Below are 18,531 nucleotides of genomic sequence, written 5' to 3'. Positions count from 1 at the left end.
ATAGAATGCTCCTTATATAACTAAGGTATATACTAATAATCCAAATATGCCATTTAAATACGAAGGTTATTGTGTTGATCTGTTGGATGCGATCGCGTATGAATTAGGTTTCAATTATGTCATTAGAGAAGTAGCTGATAACAGTTATGGAAAGAGAGATTCATTAGGAGAATGGAATGGAATGATTAGAGAACTCGTAGATGGGGTACGATTATAATGACTTTATAAACTTTGCATTATGTAACATAAATTTTACGTTTATCTACGTTTTAATTAGAGAGCCGACTTGGCAATTGGAGATATTACTATCACGTATGAAAGAGAAGAAGCGGTAGATTTTACTATGCCTTTCATGAACTTAGGAATCGGAATTCTATTCAAGAAACCAACGAAAAAAATTCCGAAGCTATTTTCCTTTTTATCTCCACTTTCCGTAGAAGTATGGCTGTATATGGTGACGGCATTCCTGGGTGTTAGTCTATTCCTTTTCATTCTAGCAAGATTTAGTCCACACGAATGGGTTAATCCTCATCCCTGTAATCCTAATCCAGAAACATTAGAAAACCAATTTAATCTCCTTAACACTCTATGGTTCACCATCGGCTGTTTAATGCAACAAGGTTGCGACATAACTCCCAGGTAATTCGAACGATTTTATTTATTTTTTAAATAAGTAACCGCGATGTAAGTTATAATAAATATTAAAGTTCGAGTTGTTTCTTTAATTATTTTTAAGTAATTCTTAAGATTGCAATAATGACGTCAAAAACATTTGTATTATTCAAAAAGAAACCGAATTCGTGTCAAACATTTTTCAAAACTGTTAAACATTCATATATTGTAAACATCAATCATCCGCTTTAAAAAATACTTTTAAATATTTACGAGTTTGCCGAAAGAAAAATCTATACGATATTTGGAAAGACGAATGCTTTTGATCTAGAAAACTCGACGTTTCGGAAACACCTTAATGAGTTAACGTTATTTTTTTATATCAATGTTACATTTTAAAAAGTCTACTTGTAATAACTTTTCTACTTTTTTATACGAAAGAATGCAATTTCTTCTTACAGAGCACTCTCTACCAGACTGGCTGCAGGTATGTGGTGGTTTTTCACCCTCATCATGGTTTCTTCTTATACAGCCAATCTAGCTGCATTTCTCACAGTAGAGAGATTAGGAGCCCCCATTGAAAACGTCGAAGACTTGGCTAAACAGAGTCACATTCAATACGGTTGTGTTCAGTCGGGTTCAACTCAATCGTTTTTTAAGGTAGACAATAGTAAAATTTAAGTGTTTTAAACCGATTTTACGAGTGAATAATTAATTGTTTTCTTACAGTATTCTAATTATTCGACTTATAAACGAATGTGGACAGTAATGGAATCGGCTCGACCTAGCGTATTCACTGAAGATAACGACAAAGGCGTGGAAAGGGTCCTGAAAGGGAATTATGCTTTCTTAATGGAATCAACTTCTATCGAGTACAGAGTAGAACGGAATTGTGAATTAACTAAAATAGGTGCTAATTTAGATTCGAAAGGATACGGCATAGCTTTGCCAACAGGTAAGTTTAGAAATAGAGATAAATATTTTCTTTTTCTTTCATTAAAATAAATTTAGTCTCGAATACTTACTTGATTTTAATTTGACTTGGTGAATTCTTCTCTTTATCATTAGGTTCTCCATATAGGACGTTAATTTCCGATTCAATTCTGAAACTTCAAGAAAAAGGAGAATTGAGGATGTTAAAAGACAGATGGTGGAAATTAAAAGGAGGTGGAAGATGCAGAAAAGAAGAAAAATCTACTTCCCTTTCTGCAAGTGAATTGGACTTAGCCAATGTCGGAGGTGTATTTTTAGTATTGACGTGTGGCATGGCTATAGCTATTTTTATTGCAGTCATAGAGTTTTATTGGAAATCTAGAAAAATGCCGAAAGATCATAGGGTAATGTAAAATGTTTATTGTTATAACTTTTTATTGTTTTAGTAAGGAAGGTTTCTTTTAATTTTTCTTAAGATAGATTCTTTCTATTCCTATAAAAACCATTGCGTGCGTAACATGAAGGTTTAAGTATTTCAATTGGTATCAAAATTCTAAACTTCAATATAAATTTCTGGATCTCTTCTACTTTTTTTTTTAAATTTCACTTTAAGTAAAGGTAAGTATATTAAAAATAAAATAATTAAAACTTTACACGTATTATTTCTTACATTAAATCTTAAGTACAAAAAATAGTTTAAATTTTCTATAATTATCTCGGATATTTTCGGATATATTCAGTAGAAATATATATATATTTCTACTGTCGGCCGTTTGCCTGTCTGTCCTTCGTTAATCTCACCGATGTTTAATAATTTCTTAAAAATTATCTATACTAAACAACTACTTACTCAATGAAAAGTTCATGAATAATTTATTAAGATTTACCATTAATAAATATTCTTGAATTAGTCTATGTTAATTATCATTAAATATATATTTCCTCATTATCAACTTAGTTTAATATAATCGTAATAATAACTTATTTATTTTAAAGCAATTTCGGCGATAAACATATCAGGAATATATCATTTGAGCTAAATATTCTAGTATATTAATTAAATAAACTTTATAGAATTTTATTAAGTATATATTTGCTAAATTTAATTTAATGAGATAAAAGTTATAAGCATTAATTCCGGAGAAAATTTCGAAGATTTAGGTTACGATTACGGAAACAATTTTTAAAATTTCTTACGTTGGATTTGTGGAAATTATCAAAATGATTTCCATATTCCATTAGAATAAATATTTGAATTTAATCGTTTCTTTTGTATTTAACGAGAACAATTTCCAATTTTATCACGTCCAATTCATCATTCGCCACACGAAACACAACCAAGTAATATAAGTGGAATAAAATAGTTCAATAATTATACTTTAAAACATTTTAAAGTTAAGAAAATTAAGCTAAAATTTATATAAATGTATAATTCCTCTCTTAAAATATAAAATTTTAAAATCGATAAGACTTAAAATATTCGTAATGAAGTAAAATTTAATGTAAATTATCCAGCTAAAATTAGTATAATATATTTAAGAATTTATAAATTATAATGTTTATTTAATGAAGTTTTATATTCTTAATGAATTCAGCAAATTATTATTATTTTTTTCTCTTTATTGATCGATATATTTATTTCGTTCTTACTGATTTAATCAGCTGTGATGCTACAGCACTGATAACATCTTACTTTCATTATCAATGGTTCTTATCAAAATCATTTTTGATAATATCTAAATTTAATCATTTAATGTTCGTAATTATAAGCAGAAAAAGATATTTTAAAACAAAATTTAAAAAAAATTAATGTTAAGTAATCATTAAAATTGCATATTAAATAAGATAAAATCTACTTTTCTAACGAAAATAAAAAAAAAAGTTTATTGTTATAGATAGTGGCTGGGATAGATAAAATGGAGCTCGAGACACGTAAACGTTGCATCCACCCCTCTGTTAATGGCATAAAAATATATTAATAAAACGTTAATTTTTCATAATTTATCAAAGAAAAATTTATTTTTGGCATGCCAATACATTCACTTAAGAAATTTGAAAATATTTTCCTTTAAATAATTTTAAACACGACCGAAATTATATTATTGCGTATCAATAATAGTTGATGTATGTTGACGACTTACTCTTTTCGGCTTTAAATTTCTTATTAAATCCGCTATTAAATAATTATATAAATTAACATTTCATATTAAAACGAATTCAAAATATTATTAAATCCTTTAGATTCAATGATTATTGAGAATTTTTCAATAAAACAGCGCTATTAACGTCATAAAAATTACTTTTATACCAAATTGTATACAAAAGTTTGATTTTCTTACGTGTAATTGTAATTGTTTTAACAAATTTGAATTTTCCTAGGTTAATATTAAAATTTTAAAAGTTACCATTAAATTTTTATTTGAATTATTCGAAAATTTGGTTAAGAAACTCAAAAATTCTAACCATAGAACGATGTAAAAGTAAAACACATCCTTCCTTAATCATTCATAAACACACGTATTTTATTTATTCTCCATTAAGGATATGTTCTTTAGTTAAGTTTAAATTAATATTTTTCTAATTCTTTCTCGTATTAATAATGTATAAAGTACTTTATAACATCAGATTATATTCGATATATCATATTTCTTTACTTTGTTATAACATCGTTACGTTCAAGTTTCTAGAATTTCGGATCGATCTAGTTTATCTCTAAGCATTCACTTTTATTTTCGATGTCTGTAAACAGAAAAGTAATAAGAATTAACTGAATTGGACTTAGTTTATATATTATAAATTCCTTACAATTCTTAATATTAAGAACATTTTTCAACAGTTCGAATTTCAAAAGTTAGAATTCGTTTATAAAGAAGGATTTCAGGGAAAACACAGTCTTTATTTTTACTTTCCAATTCTGCGAAAATATAAACAAGAAATTCTACGAAAAAATGAGATTCTTAATGTTGAGGCCCCTTTTACACAGGTTTGCGTAATGTAAGTACTTATTACACGCTATTTACAAGTACAAGACTCCAGTTTCTACTTAATACTGGATTCTGAGTGTTAGATCACCAGAAGAAGTATGTTTTTAAGCGTGTGTCATGTCTCTAAAAGCTAGGTTTAAAACTACTGGTTTATAAATAATTCGTGAACTGGTGAATAAAAATATTTTATAACATCACAAAAAAAAACGTAGAAAATTTTTTCACGTCGAGTATAAATTCTAAGATTTTTGAGGATTTTTTTTTTCAAGTTATATGTTGTGAAATATGGAAAATTTCATATAAAAATGTAGAGGATTTTATATTTAATTATGTATAAAATATGCTATGAAATATGAAAAGTTTAACATTACCATAATTTACAAATACGCCTACAAGCCACATATTTTTACTTCCTTTGGAAGAAACCAAATGTATCAATATAAAAATAAATTGAAATTATAATTAAATAAAATTATTATTAATTTATATTTGTTTCATTGTAACTAATTTTAAATTGATTAATAATTCAAGAAAAAGAATTTAATGAATATTTGTCATATTAATAAAGCGAAGAATGATTTTCTTTCTATTAATTACTAATTTTGAATTTTCAATCGAAGTTATGTCTATGAATAATAATGATGATACTGAATTGTTATTTTTAATAAACTCCGTATACTAATTTAAAAAAAAATTAGAATAAAAGTAAAAAGTAATTATTAATTATAAATAATGTAAATATATTTGCATAAACTATTACAAGAATAATAGAAAATTGGATACTTTTGTAAGAGTTGATGGAATGTTCGTCGTAAGAAAACTGGAGGCAATTTTCTGTACATTTAATATATGTCCAATGCATATTTTTAAATGAAAATCTGATAATTGAATATATTTTAACGTCTTTCGTAATACATAGGCCGCATTTGTGGGTAGAACCGGGCTTCATTCACCTTTTCAGTTCCTGGATTGAGTATTTATATGTATATTTAAGTAGCATTTGTTTATTATAAATGCACGATAATCAAAAAGTCATAAAAAATATATTGTATATAGACGTGTCTTTTTCTCGCCAGAATGAAACTTTTGCAAAGGGAAGAATCTCAGAATAAAGATTAGATGAAATAATTTGCATATCTACCCTATTTCAAGAACTATAATGTTTTGATAATGTTATCTTTTATCTCTTATCATCTATTCCAATGATAGTGAATTCGAAATATTAAATGGGCAGAAACGATAAAAGCTTCAAACAATTGACAAAATAAGACATTTAGAAAAAGTTTCGATTATTATTGTGCCATTATCTTTCTAATGACTTCTTAAAATGCAGATATCTCTGGTTATTTTTATCATATATTTTGTTCTAGTGTCTGCATTATTTATGGATAAAATGTTATTAAATTCGTCGATAATTATAATTTATTAATTATATTATCACGCGGGTCTTATTTAATAATTTATTACAGTAGACTCTCGATTATCCAGAATGAATTGGGATAAAATATCATTCCGGTTTTTCCTGTAACGTTGAAATATCATACCCAGTAAATGAAAGAAGTAAAGTGAAGAGAATAGGGCATACAACGACCTCGCGTAATTATTTGTAATATGCTAACACAAATTGAACACTCAGCAAAGTATACCATTCTTCATCCACTTCTGGCGAATTGCAAAGCGATTTGTGGTGACTTAATGATTCATCGACAGGCATTTTCGGCATCGTGGTTAATCCATTTCCCGGTTAATGAAATCCTGAATAATCGAGAGTCTCTTATATAAAGATCTATATCAAGTAGATGGCTTAGTTATTAATTATAAATTAAAATTCATTATCGTAATATCCGAATCATAGTTAAAATCACTTTATAAACGGGTTCTTAAATAAATATATTTTAAAAAATAATCATTATTAATAATCATAAAGCCCATTTAATAATGCCAGATAGGAAACTGAATATTTCGCATTTATCACTTTAAAAGGTCGCATCTCTGATTATTTCATAATAAATAATATAAATGGTTTATCGCTTTTCTCATTTCCATTAAAAACGTATAAATCTTTTAAAATATACAGCGTGCTTTTAATGAATAAAATAAAATAGTTATCATTAATATTGTATTTTAGGCCGATGTATGATAATATCGTGATTCTTGGATGCTGTAGAGTAATTGAATCGTACGAAAGAGCTTATAAAATAAATGTATTATGCTTTAATAGTTTTATCATAAACTTGGAGGCATAATTTTTCCATTATCCAAATAAGGGTTCTTCCCAGCAAATTGATATTTTTGAACATTACATACGAAGCTATTATTATGGTTGACTTAATATAGTTATAAAGTAGTAGCGAAATAATTTAATCAAACTTTTGATAAAGTATGGTGCTTTGGCATTTAATATTATTTCGTTAGAAAGCATTTAGGATAGAGTTTGATAGATTTGACACTTAAATTCGTCTTAAACTGACTTGTAGGTTATTTTAAAATATAAAAATAATATGATATTTTCAGTCGTTTATTCGGAATATAATTACGATTTTTAGGAGTATATTATTTAAATTGTTTATTTTTATTCTATTCTTTTATCAACTGTAATAGTCTACAATATTCTTACTTTCCCTTATGTGTAATACTCGTAAAATGGTAAAGTTTAAATCACTTATTTCAATACATTACTTTTTATGGTAGAAAGTTTATGTAACGTTATAAATAAAATACGTGTTTTAATCAACAGCAAGTAATATTTTGCATGATATTCAAATGAAAACATTTCAAAAATATCCATTAAATGTTATATTGTAAACTGTAGATAGCCGTATAGTTGATGAGACAGTGGAAAAATACTTTCTTCTTTTATTTGATTAAATATTCAAATCTACTTGTTTCTTGGGAAAGTATGTAGAAAACTTAACGATTTTTAAATAAGTTATTATAGTAAGATTCAAATTACTATTTGAAATCTCTTTATAAACTTATTCTTTTTCTATGTATTAAATAGAGAAGACAACTTTAGTACACAATTACAAAAAAGCTATTTGACTGGCTAAGCAACTAACTTGTATGAAGGAAAATTACTTCATTCCACCTGAAAAATTTAGGATTAAAATTCCATTTAGGTTTTACGGATACGGTCTCAATTTTTTATTGTTTTAATACAATTTAAGTCTATTTAATATCCGAAAATAGTTAGATATGAAAAGAGATTTAAATAATCTCTGATAAAAATATAATAGAATTATTCAGTTTATAGTATCGAAGAATTGTAAAGCTGATTATCTGTTTATTCAAAACATTAGAAATTTGTTATTAAATTCACGTAATATTCCTTCCTATTCTATTATTATCAATACATTTATTAAATTCAATTTTCCAAGGAATTACTAATCGGATTATTTTACCCTGATTAAAATCTATGAGATAGGCCTACTACTTATTGGTATATGACTAGTTCATCTGTGATATGTTCTAAATCCCTATTGGATATATAAATCACGGTACATTCAAATACTAACTATACGATTCATTAAATATTCCCTCTAGGTGTAGGAGAGGATTTAGAAATTGTTTTCGATGTTACCTAGAAATCATAAATCCCGTTTTAATTATCTTTCTATTTTTTTCACATCAAAGATACATATGAATAGGTTTTCTATTTCTATAATATTTGTTCTTAGTTTAATGATTTTATCTCTATTTAATACAGGATCGATACACCCTACTGTCTAGAAATTTCTTAAATATTAAATAGAATTGCATACATATGTATGTAACTTTATTTAATGTTGCATGCTGTTAAAACATCAGGATGACTCTGTTGATGCTGTTGATGCTTTTGATACCTAAAATCTGTAAGAATATTAGTTAATAAGGGTAATAGAAAGGCCGAAATACATTCTGGTTAAGAATATTTTTGGATAATTTGTCAATAAAAGGCTTAGTGTGATAAATCTGTACAGTGGGCTGTATTGATCCTGTACTAGATAGGGATGATAAACAAATCAGAAGCAATAGCTTAATATGTTTATTTCTATATTTAAATATATATATATTGTACGTTAAACTTCAATTTCTTTTCGCCAATATTTTTCTGAGGAATTTAGATTTTCTAGCGAATTTTATTTGAGATTTCACAGTCTTATAAAAGAAATTGGCTTTGCAGGTAAATATAAAGAAAGTTATCATTTTCTCTTTATTTTCAATTTAATAGCGAGACGTCAATCTCTTACTTACAAATGATTTCAAGTCCGACGTGGTTTCATAGCTGTAATTACTAACGTGATTTATTATTTAATAAATTTCATTAATGTTCAATACGTAATTATTGCAGAGATTAATAGATATAGGTAGAACATTGCAAAAGATTTAAGATAAAGGAATTAAATTTAATTCTTCGTTAATTTATTTTGTTTAAAAAGTATTTTAAAAAGGCTACTTTTAATTATAAGAAAGAGCATTATTAAAATAGTTTTATTTAATAAATATCGAATATTAAACTAATATAAAATTTAGCTTTGGAAATTAGTTTTTTTTAAAAAATTCTAATTTAAAAAGTTTTGAGAAAATTAAATTTACTTAATTGAATTTTCCATTCTTTATTTTAAACGAGGTATTTTACATCAAGCATTATTATATATTAATCATTGCAAATTATTAAAAATGACAAAGAATATTTTATTTCTCTCCTCAATATTCCTTTTTTAACTTTTTAAATGTATTTATCTAGAATTTCTAAATTTAAAATGTGAATAATAATAATAATAATAATAATAATTTAAAAATTACAAATATTGATAAATTCCATTAATTATGGACTAACCTCAAGCGGTTTTAATAGAAGAAAACACGAACTTATAAGGAATATTGCTGAAGGTAAATTCATTGTTAATAGAATTTATCAACATTCGCGTTTACATAAATTTGGTCTTTTCTAAACCACTAAATTTAGGGAAAATTACTTTATATTTATCATAATAAATAGCATTATTCTTCTTTTAAAGATTTCATAATAAATTCCATTATAACACAATGGTTAATTATTTATACTGTATTTAATATATTCTTTATTATTATAATTAAATTATTTTTAAGTTGAATGCTTTCTACATATGGCAAAAGTCTTATTGTTTAGATTATTTAAATTAATAATGGTAAAAAGAGAAAGTGATTATTAATTTAAGCATTAATATTTGCCAATTATTTTAAAATTGATGTGTAAATTACAAATAATACAACTAAATACATAAAATGAAACCATTGAGGTATATTTTTATTACAATTAAAACCTTGCTTTAACTATAGGTTGTAGGCTTTTTCATCAAATATTATTTTTAATTTATTGGCATGTATTTTTTTAATAAAAGAAAGAAAGTATTCTTATAACACACATACCCTCTCAGAAACAGAAATATGACGCAGAGCTACAAGAAAAAAGAAAATTCAAAATTAATTGAAGGAACAGAATTCAAATATTCTGTAAACATCGTTAAGCAAGCAATTAAACTCACGCACAAGATAAGTTCACGAAAAGGTCCATCAGTTTCCCATTAATGGAAGAGGCGTTAAAAGGCATACTGTATTGTGAGTACAGTATAGTTGAGATCTCAGGAAGTCAAGATGAGAATCCCAAATGACTCGATTCCTCCACATTCCGGAAACTACACTATAACATTAGCAACAAATGAACAAATGTGATCGTTTAATAATTTTATTATTGCTAGAAATTGTTGCCTCTATCTACTCTTTGACAAATTTACTTTTTATTGCTGATTAATTACACCATAAATATTCGTAAATTCCATTAAATTATAACCATACATTTAATTAAATTCTTTAATTAAATAAGAGAAGAAATCATTACTGTATCTTAAACAGCACACGCGTTAATGTTAAATTTAACATTGTTGAATTATATATAATTTAATATTTATACAGAAAAAAAAAAATAAGTAAATTTTCCTCCACTTTCTAAAAATTTTAAAAAGTTTTGGTTAAATATTAAATAAATTTGAATTTATATTGATTTTGTTTAAAGATTGTGGATATTTTGTTTGATTAAAATTAAAAAAATCGATCGCTTGATATTTTCTAATTTATCATTTTCATGATGAAGAGTTTGTTTACATAAATCAAACTTACTTTTTTTCATAGTTAAAATGTTTACTAAGAGAAGAATTTTATTCTTCTTTTAGAATATAAAATTGTAAAGGTTAAAGGAAATTTATCGGATGTTTTTTTTTATTTATAAATTAAAATTTTTAAATGATTTAAACAGTTTATGTATTTAACATTCGTTATAATGTTATTTTTACACCAAGTATGTCGTTTTTTATTGGAGATTTCTGTTGTTTTTACTCTCTCATACGTTTATGGTCTTAATATCTTTGCGGAATTCTTGAAGGTTGCTTACAAAACTCCACAGTTCTCCGGAACAGTTTGAATATCACTGCTCTATACTGTAAAATTACTATAAATGAATGCATATTTTAAAAAAAAGTATACTAAATCTCAGTTAGCACGTTATCATTACTGAATAAATCAATTCTTTAAAATTAGAGTAATTAAGATGCAAAAGTGGTATTTCATTTAATCCACTAAAAACGATAGGTTTTGTATTCATTCTTTATAAGATAATTGTACCGTGAGCAATCGTGAGCAGTAAGTCCTGAATGCGTAGGGATAAGGTTGCGAGGTATTTGGAGATAAAATCCGCGACAAAATGAGTTCTTTCTGAAAGATAGCGGACTCTTCAGTTCCAGGACACGTAATAGATGTGTATTTTTACTCTACCGGTGACAGAAATACATTTAAAATGTGAAAAAAAAGCTACTTCTAGTTGGAAAATATCCGGGACAATCCTAGAAAATCGGGATATCTGGCAGCCTTACGTGGGAACCTTCACTCACTATTGATAGGCCTAGCCAAACCCACGATGGTTATAGTTATGATTAAAAAGGTCTTCTTAGTATCTACAGGCGTAAAGAATCAATAATAATAATAATAACAATAATCGTACCTACTTTAATTTATAAAAATATTTAAAATAAAAACGACAAATTTAGAATTCATGCATTTTTTTCCACTTTTCAGGAACCGTTATGTGTAGAATTTTGTCGAGAATTTAAATTCGTTGTTTCGTGCCAAACTTCTAAACCAGCTCCGAGAGATGACGAGGATCAACGTATTGACAACAGTCTTCGTTTCATGCCTCTCACCAGATACACGGTGTCTACATCTAAGGATACATTTTCCTGACAGGAGAAGAGCGAAGTTGTGCTGGAACCTTTAAAAAACGAAGGGATCAGCTATTATCATTATTCCCAAGATGACGTCTCCGATATATAAATTTAATAATTTATCTTATCGTGCTCGATTTTAGAGCAAAGTTTACAATAGAAAAACAAATATTTATGAGAAATTTTTAATATGAATTTTTTAATTGGAATATAAGAAAAATTATATATATTCTTACCCTCGATAATAATAATATACTTTTTATATATTTAATATTTAAAAAAAATCGCGCTAATCTTCATAATCATAAAAAAAAAGGAAAATTGTAAAATAGAAATATTCCATTTTATTCACATTAGACTTTTAAATATGAACAGAACGAATATTTAAAAAAAGAATTAGAAAAATATAAAGGTATTTTATAATTTATAATTAAATATTAATTTAGAATTTTATTCAAAAATTATAATAATAATAATAATAATTAAATTTCAGATATCAAATTGATAAATTTATCAGAAAATTAAAGATGGAAGAAGATGAACACAGTATTATAGACATTCGGTAATAACAGTAAATCTATTTATTTGTGTTATTAAAATATTAATTTATTTTTTAAAGTAATTTATTTATAAAATTTTATTTTTAAAATTAATCTTTAAAAAGTATAGAAAGGTTACAATCTGATATGGTTGATAAGGGAGTTGATATTAGACATAGATTCAAAAAATCTATCATAATTTATACATAACATTGTTATTATTAATATCTAACAAGTAATTATAATTAAACAATGTTATATTATTTAAAAAATAATGTTTTTCTTAAATGTTTTGCGTATTAATCTTGGCATTAAGGAAGGATTACTGGTATTTTTTTAATTGTTTTTTTAATTATATAACTAGCTGATATTCCCTTAAATATAGTAAATTATAAATGATATATTTTTTAAGAAATGAAATTTATTTTTGTTTTTCTTTAATTTTCTTTTAAATTGAAAAGCCAAGATCAATAAATATGAATGTAAGGGGACGATATTTCAGAAACGACTATAAAAAATTACAGAACTTTCTTTCAACTTCGACATGTCATTTCTAGTAAAAATTGAGTTTACGGTTTTGTTTGCTCTTGGGTTCTGAAATAGAACTGACACTTGTTTTATCTAAAAGAAATGTTCTTACTGTAAACGCAGTTTTTCAATTCTAGAACTATTATGCTGAAAAAATTTCAAGTTATTTTTATGTCTAGAAAAAGAATAAAGCTATAAAATATTTAATATCGAATTTATAAAAATATAATTATGTTTTGACTTCTTTCAACACAATGAATCGTCAAGAAAAATGTTCAATTAATGAATTAGTATTTTTACAAATCTTCTACCCTTGTAAATTACAATATAATTTAAATAAATTAGCGTTAATATTTAATAATCATATGAATATACAGTAAAAACCTGTCTAAAAATAGAAAATTCTATTACAGGATTAAAATTTGATAATTTTCCTGAAAAATTCATCTTGTTCTATTCGAAAATGAAATTGTCTTCATTTTAATGAAGTGACACTGATATAATTTTAAAAATAAAAGCATAAAATCAGTTGTTGTCATCTGTAATGAATTGAGAACGTTTATTCTACAGTATATAATCTGCTTATTAACTCGAATTTTATTTAGTACTAGACGGGATTTTAATACTATATAAATGCCATAATCTAATCATTTCATCATTTTTATAACTATTCCATTAAGGGAATAAACTTTAATGTAGCCATTTGTGTTCACTATCTCATTTTCTTTTCGCCTGTCTTGAAGCCTTTACTTAGAAAGATTTTATTACTGGATCTTATTAAATGGACATTATATTCCTGTATTGTAAGTTTTTTCTATTTATTTACTGTATTTAATCCAATTTTCAAAGAACTATCCACATTTTTATGCTTTTAAATTTATCTGCAATAAAAGTTATAATAAGTTTCCTGCTAGATTTATTATTTAAATCCTTCCATTTATCTCGTTTCTAGAGAGTTTCATTCATCTAATTTTCTACATTTATATATAATCTCTTGTAAAATATATTTTTATAACTTTATCTATATGAATCGCCTCCCAATTGATGTGTTTTTTGTTATAAAATCATATATTTAAACTTTATATAAAAATTTTGAATAATGACAATTACAATAATATTAATATATTTTTTTAAAATTTAGAAACAAAAAACAATAAAACAATTGTGTAAAACAATGGTAACAATAAAAGTATTTTTTCCATAGTGTAAGGTAGGAGTGTCCTTAATCCACCATAGGTCTATACATCACTACAGTGAATTTTACACACATATACACCTTGATTAAATTCTATATTTGATTATGTTTAACGGATTTCCGGATAGGAAGAATGTTAGGGGTGGGCCACTCTCTAAAACATCATTAAATGCATTGTCAAGTTTCGGCCTTCTATTTTAATTACAGGTGGAAATTTGAGTGTAAAATTTGAGGACATTTTACATTAAAATGTTAATAACTTTAAGGAACAAATAAAAGATTTCATTTATTCATGCGAAAAGCTCTTTAATTTCTAACTTAACTTCCCTTTTTTTGTGATATTTGATCATTTTTGGCTTTTCATATTTTATTTATCTTTTTATATAATAATATAGTCAATTGGTCTGTATCTTAAAATTTATTAAATTATAAGAATAAACGTGTTTATTTTACTGTAAAGTAGTAAGTTAGTTATCAATTCTGTGAGATGCTATATGTAGCGTGTCATTTTATAAGCAGTTCTTTAAAATTATCAATTTATTATGTTATAATAAATACTATATTTTTTTGCGGAAGACCATGATTATTATACATAATAGTTTCAAATATGCTTGAATTTATTTATTTACAAATATTTCCTTAGATAAAATAATTTTAGACATTTGTCCATTTATACAGACGTAATGTCTTTTCTGTTAGTGTACCAAGGAAATAATTCTGATCCAGTCAAAAAACTGGATGTCCAAAACTTAAGGATCGTTAACTTTTAATTGTTGAAGTCTCACCCCATTGCGAGTATCCCAAATTAAAGCCGCTTGCGCTCTCTCGTCTCCAGCACATACCAAAATGCAACTTTCATTCTTTGTATGTAGGAAGAGACTTGATTTGGAGATTTGTACTTGGCTATATCCACCTGAATAGCTTTGTACGATATTGCAAGAACAGATGTTTCCCACATCTGAATCGCTGCTACTTTCATCAATGACTAATTCACAGAGCATATGAGTAACTGATGCATGCTTTCCGGACGGACAAGACACTAAAACATGACCAGTTCTTGGTTCGTAACTCAGTGAAGTAAAACTACCTTCTAATGATAGTGGATGAAGCTTATAATCTGATTCTCTTTTCACTTCATATAGACAGCAAGTAGATAACTGCCCACTCAATAACCCATTCAAACTGGAACCAGAATTTAACTGTTTCTCTATGTACTGAAGGCCTATAACAGGTGATTCCATTCCAACATTTTTCAATCCTACAAAAAATTAATTAGGATCATTATTGCTCCAAACACAACTCCAGTCTTCTAGTGGTAATGTATAAGATTGAACAATGCTATTACTCAAAACATTTGTTAATTTTATCGATCGATCCATAGAAGCTGTTAGCACCAAAGTATCACTTCTGTGAAAGGCAATATCTTTAATTGGTTTTTGATGAATGCTAAGAAATTCTGAAACTCTAAAGTCCATAGTAAAAACTTTTTTAATTCCAAAACCTGGACATAGATTATTAACACTTGGCTGTGAAACGATTAGCATATTTAATATATCACAAGATGTGAGAACTCTACAGCCTCCGTCTTCCCATAAATCTAACGTTTTCTCTAAAATAAGTGATATTATTGAAGAACTTTGTGATGCCAGTACATCTCGTTTATCTATCCTGTTAGTTGCTTTTGCTGCTTGAATCCAATGCTTTTGTTCCATTAATTCTTCTTTAACTCTTTCACATTTTTGAAGTACCATTTGATATTTTACTTTGATCTGTGCAACTTCCAGTTCAGCTCTTCTTCTCAATTCTTTTTCCTTTTCTAGCATTTTAAGAGCTGAATCTCTTTCTGAGGTATCTAAAGCCTTTAAGCTCTTTGCAAATATTGTTCTGAAATCTACACGTGTAACTGGAGCATTACACTGTGGACATTTTCATCCTTGACCTTTCAACCATTTATCTATGCAACTGTGACAATATAAGTGACAACATTTTAAAGAAACTAATCTATGACGACCCGAATTTGTCCATAATTCAAAACCATCATCATCATCACCAGGAGAAACGACAGTGTTCGATCTTTTAACTAATGATGGTGTGGTAAGAACTTCTTTATTCTGAGTTGAAATATTTTCTGTGCTTGTTACTGGAGTCATTACAGATGAAGCATCATTTATTTCACTAGGATCTTTATTAATTTCTTCTGTGGGTACCTGAGAATTCTCTTCTGGTTCTGTCTCTACATGCATTGGTTCATCTACATCTGACAATCTTCTTTCACTTTCATGGTCTGGTGTTGAAATCTCATTCTCTGCAGAGGACATATCTGACTCAAGTACATTGCTTGACTCAGAATTAGAAAAGAGTCAATTTCTTCACTATTATCTTCACTAATACTAGAATATACCTCACTATCGCTGCATTGTTTATTCTAATAATATTTGCCATTACTACTTCATAATGTTCACTTGCTATAGCATTTTCAAAAGTTCTACAGAACTCCTCTCTCTAAATTGCCGCTAAAATACTATATTAATAAATAAATATACTTTTAGTAAGAAAGCATTTATATATTTAAATAATAAAATATTTTTAAAGTTAAAAACTTAAAATTATCTTTAACTGCCTATACAGTATATAAGATATAATAGACTATACTGTATATTATGTAATAATTAATTTCTTTTATTAATTAAGTAATTACACAGTAATTATTTTCAATAATATTTATAACGATTTATTCTCAATTATATAATATTTTATATTTATATTTTAATAAATGATTTTATAATTAACAGGTAAAAATATGGTGGAAATCTATATCAACAGAACGAAATTTGAAGTTATAATTTTGTGATATATCTTCGAATGAAACCATATTTATTGTAAATACGGATTTGATTTTCCTTTACTGTGTATATATTTTTTATCATAATAAACCATATTATTTTCCTTCAGATATAATTTTTTTTTAAATTTGAGATAAAAATCTATAAAACTCTTTCAAAGTTTTTCAATTATATTAATTTGATATTGATATTAAAGAGAGATAAAAGCCTACTCAAAGCTAGAGGTTAGAGGAGTAGGGAAGGGAGAAGAGGGAAAACAGATTAAAGCAAAAAGGAAACACCAGAGGTGACTTGATTAATTTTCTTAAAAATAAAATTAAAATTATTGAAGAAAATCTTATAACAGTCAGAATGTTGTATACATTAAGTTTATAATCAATTTAATAGTTAAAGATTAATAAAAATTGTTATTGATAAACATCATCTGTAATGTTAAGCAGAGTCGTCGAAAGGTAGGAGCTAGGGATTTTTCCTGGGTTCAGAGAAAATTAGAGAATCGTAGTGATCCTATTCTTATAAAATTAATATTATTTTACTTACAGAAAATAAAATCTTTAAGACTGCTACGTATTTCGTTTATTCCAAAAAAAGAAAAAGGACCCGATCTATCCATGCTCACCCCTATAAGCTTCGACAGCCTTGAACTGTGATCGGTCTACTTATTTAACAAAATAATATATTTATTTATTAATAATAAATTTAAAAACAATTTCAGTTCTTTTGTAACACACTTCTTATACTTTTACAATAAAAACTAACAAAAATTCTGTTATCATTGAGTGTTAAGCATAAAAATTCTTTGAAAAGTTTTTTCAGGTTCTTACTTTATATAAATGTATGAAATTTTTATTTTGAAAGTTTCTAATTTTTCTTTCATACATGGAGAAAAGTTGAACAATTAAGGAAAAAAAAGACATGAAAAATAACTATATTTCGCTTGCTACCGTCTGACATTTTCAATTGAAACTCAATAAGTTTTAATACAATGAATGAAAAAAATGAAAGAGAGAGTTTTAAAAAAATCGAATTCGATGATAATCCTTCAAATTCGAGAAATAAAAAGACAAATCTTAGAAACGAACTCTTCATAATGTGGTTGGTTTGATTTCAGGAAATGAAAATAATAATTCATTTTCTATAATAGAAAAAAAAGATCAGTTTTTCAACTGATTAGTTTCGTTTTACTATATTTTTTTATTATAAATTTAATTATTATATTAAACATTGGCATTATGCCATTTAAAAATGCCCGAGAAACAATTTTCAGTTCAAATTAATGAGACCTTAGCGCAGTTTAAACTAATAAACTCTTTTGCCAAGAAACGTGGCTAACTCAAATTAATGAAAAATTATACTAATATTTTTTCTTATTCATGCTTAACACTTACAAATAGTTTTGAAATATTAGCTTTATTTTTAAATTATTACAGTAAAAGATCATATTGTATACTTTACAAGAATACAACTGTTTATAGTTATCGTCAAAACATAAGTCTATAGTCAAGTACTTTCAAAATATTTATAATTCTGAAAGCTTATACTAAATTGATAACAAGGAAAATATATATAGAAAAGGAAGTTTTTCTATCGAGTGTAAGAGTAAAATAAAAAATGTGCTCAATCAACTACAACTGTGCTTTCAGAGCGAGTGAAGGAGAAGTC

General features: G+C 26.1%; 1 protein-coding gene and 1 pseudogene across 2 annotated transcripts in view; one reads left to right on the top strand and one right to left on the bottom strand.

Annotated features, from left to right (window-relative positions):
* LOC136977824 (glutamate receptor ionotropic, kainate 2-like) overlaps positions 1–11,972 on the top strand; it is a 38,347-nt gene extending 26,375 nt beyond the window's left edge. For both annotated transcript variants that reach the window (XM_067273403.1, XM_067273404.1), the window contains 6 exons: positions 5–205; positions 278–639; positions 1,074–1,272; positions 1,342–1,567; positions 1,681–1,949; positions 11,619–11,972. In XM_067273403.1, the coding sequence (XP_067129504.1) occupies positions 5–205; positions 278–639; positions 1,074–1,272; positions 1,342–1,567; positions 1,681–1,949; positions 11,619–11,783 (1,422 nt within the window). In that variant the 3' untranslated portion in view covers positions 11,784–11,972. The remainder of the gene's footprint in view (positions 1–4; positions 206–277; positions 640–1,073; positions 1,273–1,341; positions 1,568–1,680; positions 1,950–11,618) is intronic.
* A 2,803-nt stretch (positions 11,973–14,775) lies between these two features.
* Positions 14,776–16,194, bottom strand: LOC136977841 (E3 ubiquitin-protein ligase rfwd3.S-like; annotated as a pseudogene).
* Between the last annotated feature and the right edge of the window lie 2,337 nt (positions 16,195–18,531).

Source organism: Centruroides vittatus, unplaced genomic scaffold (genome assembly GCF_030686945.1).
Source record: "Centruroides vittatus isolate TY-2023 unplaced genomic scaffold, ASM3068694v2 contig_476, whole genome shotgun sequence".
Classification (NCBI taxonomy): Eukaryota; Metazoa; Arthropoda; class Arachnida; order Scorpiones; family Buthidae; genus Centruroides; species Centruroides vittatus.
The sequence above is the reverse complement of the archived record's forward strand: the minus strand, read 5'-3'. Positions and strand labels throughout refer to the sequence as shown.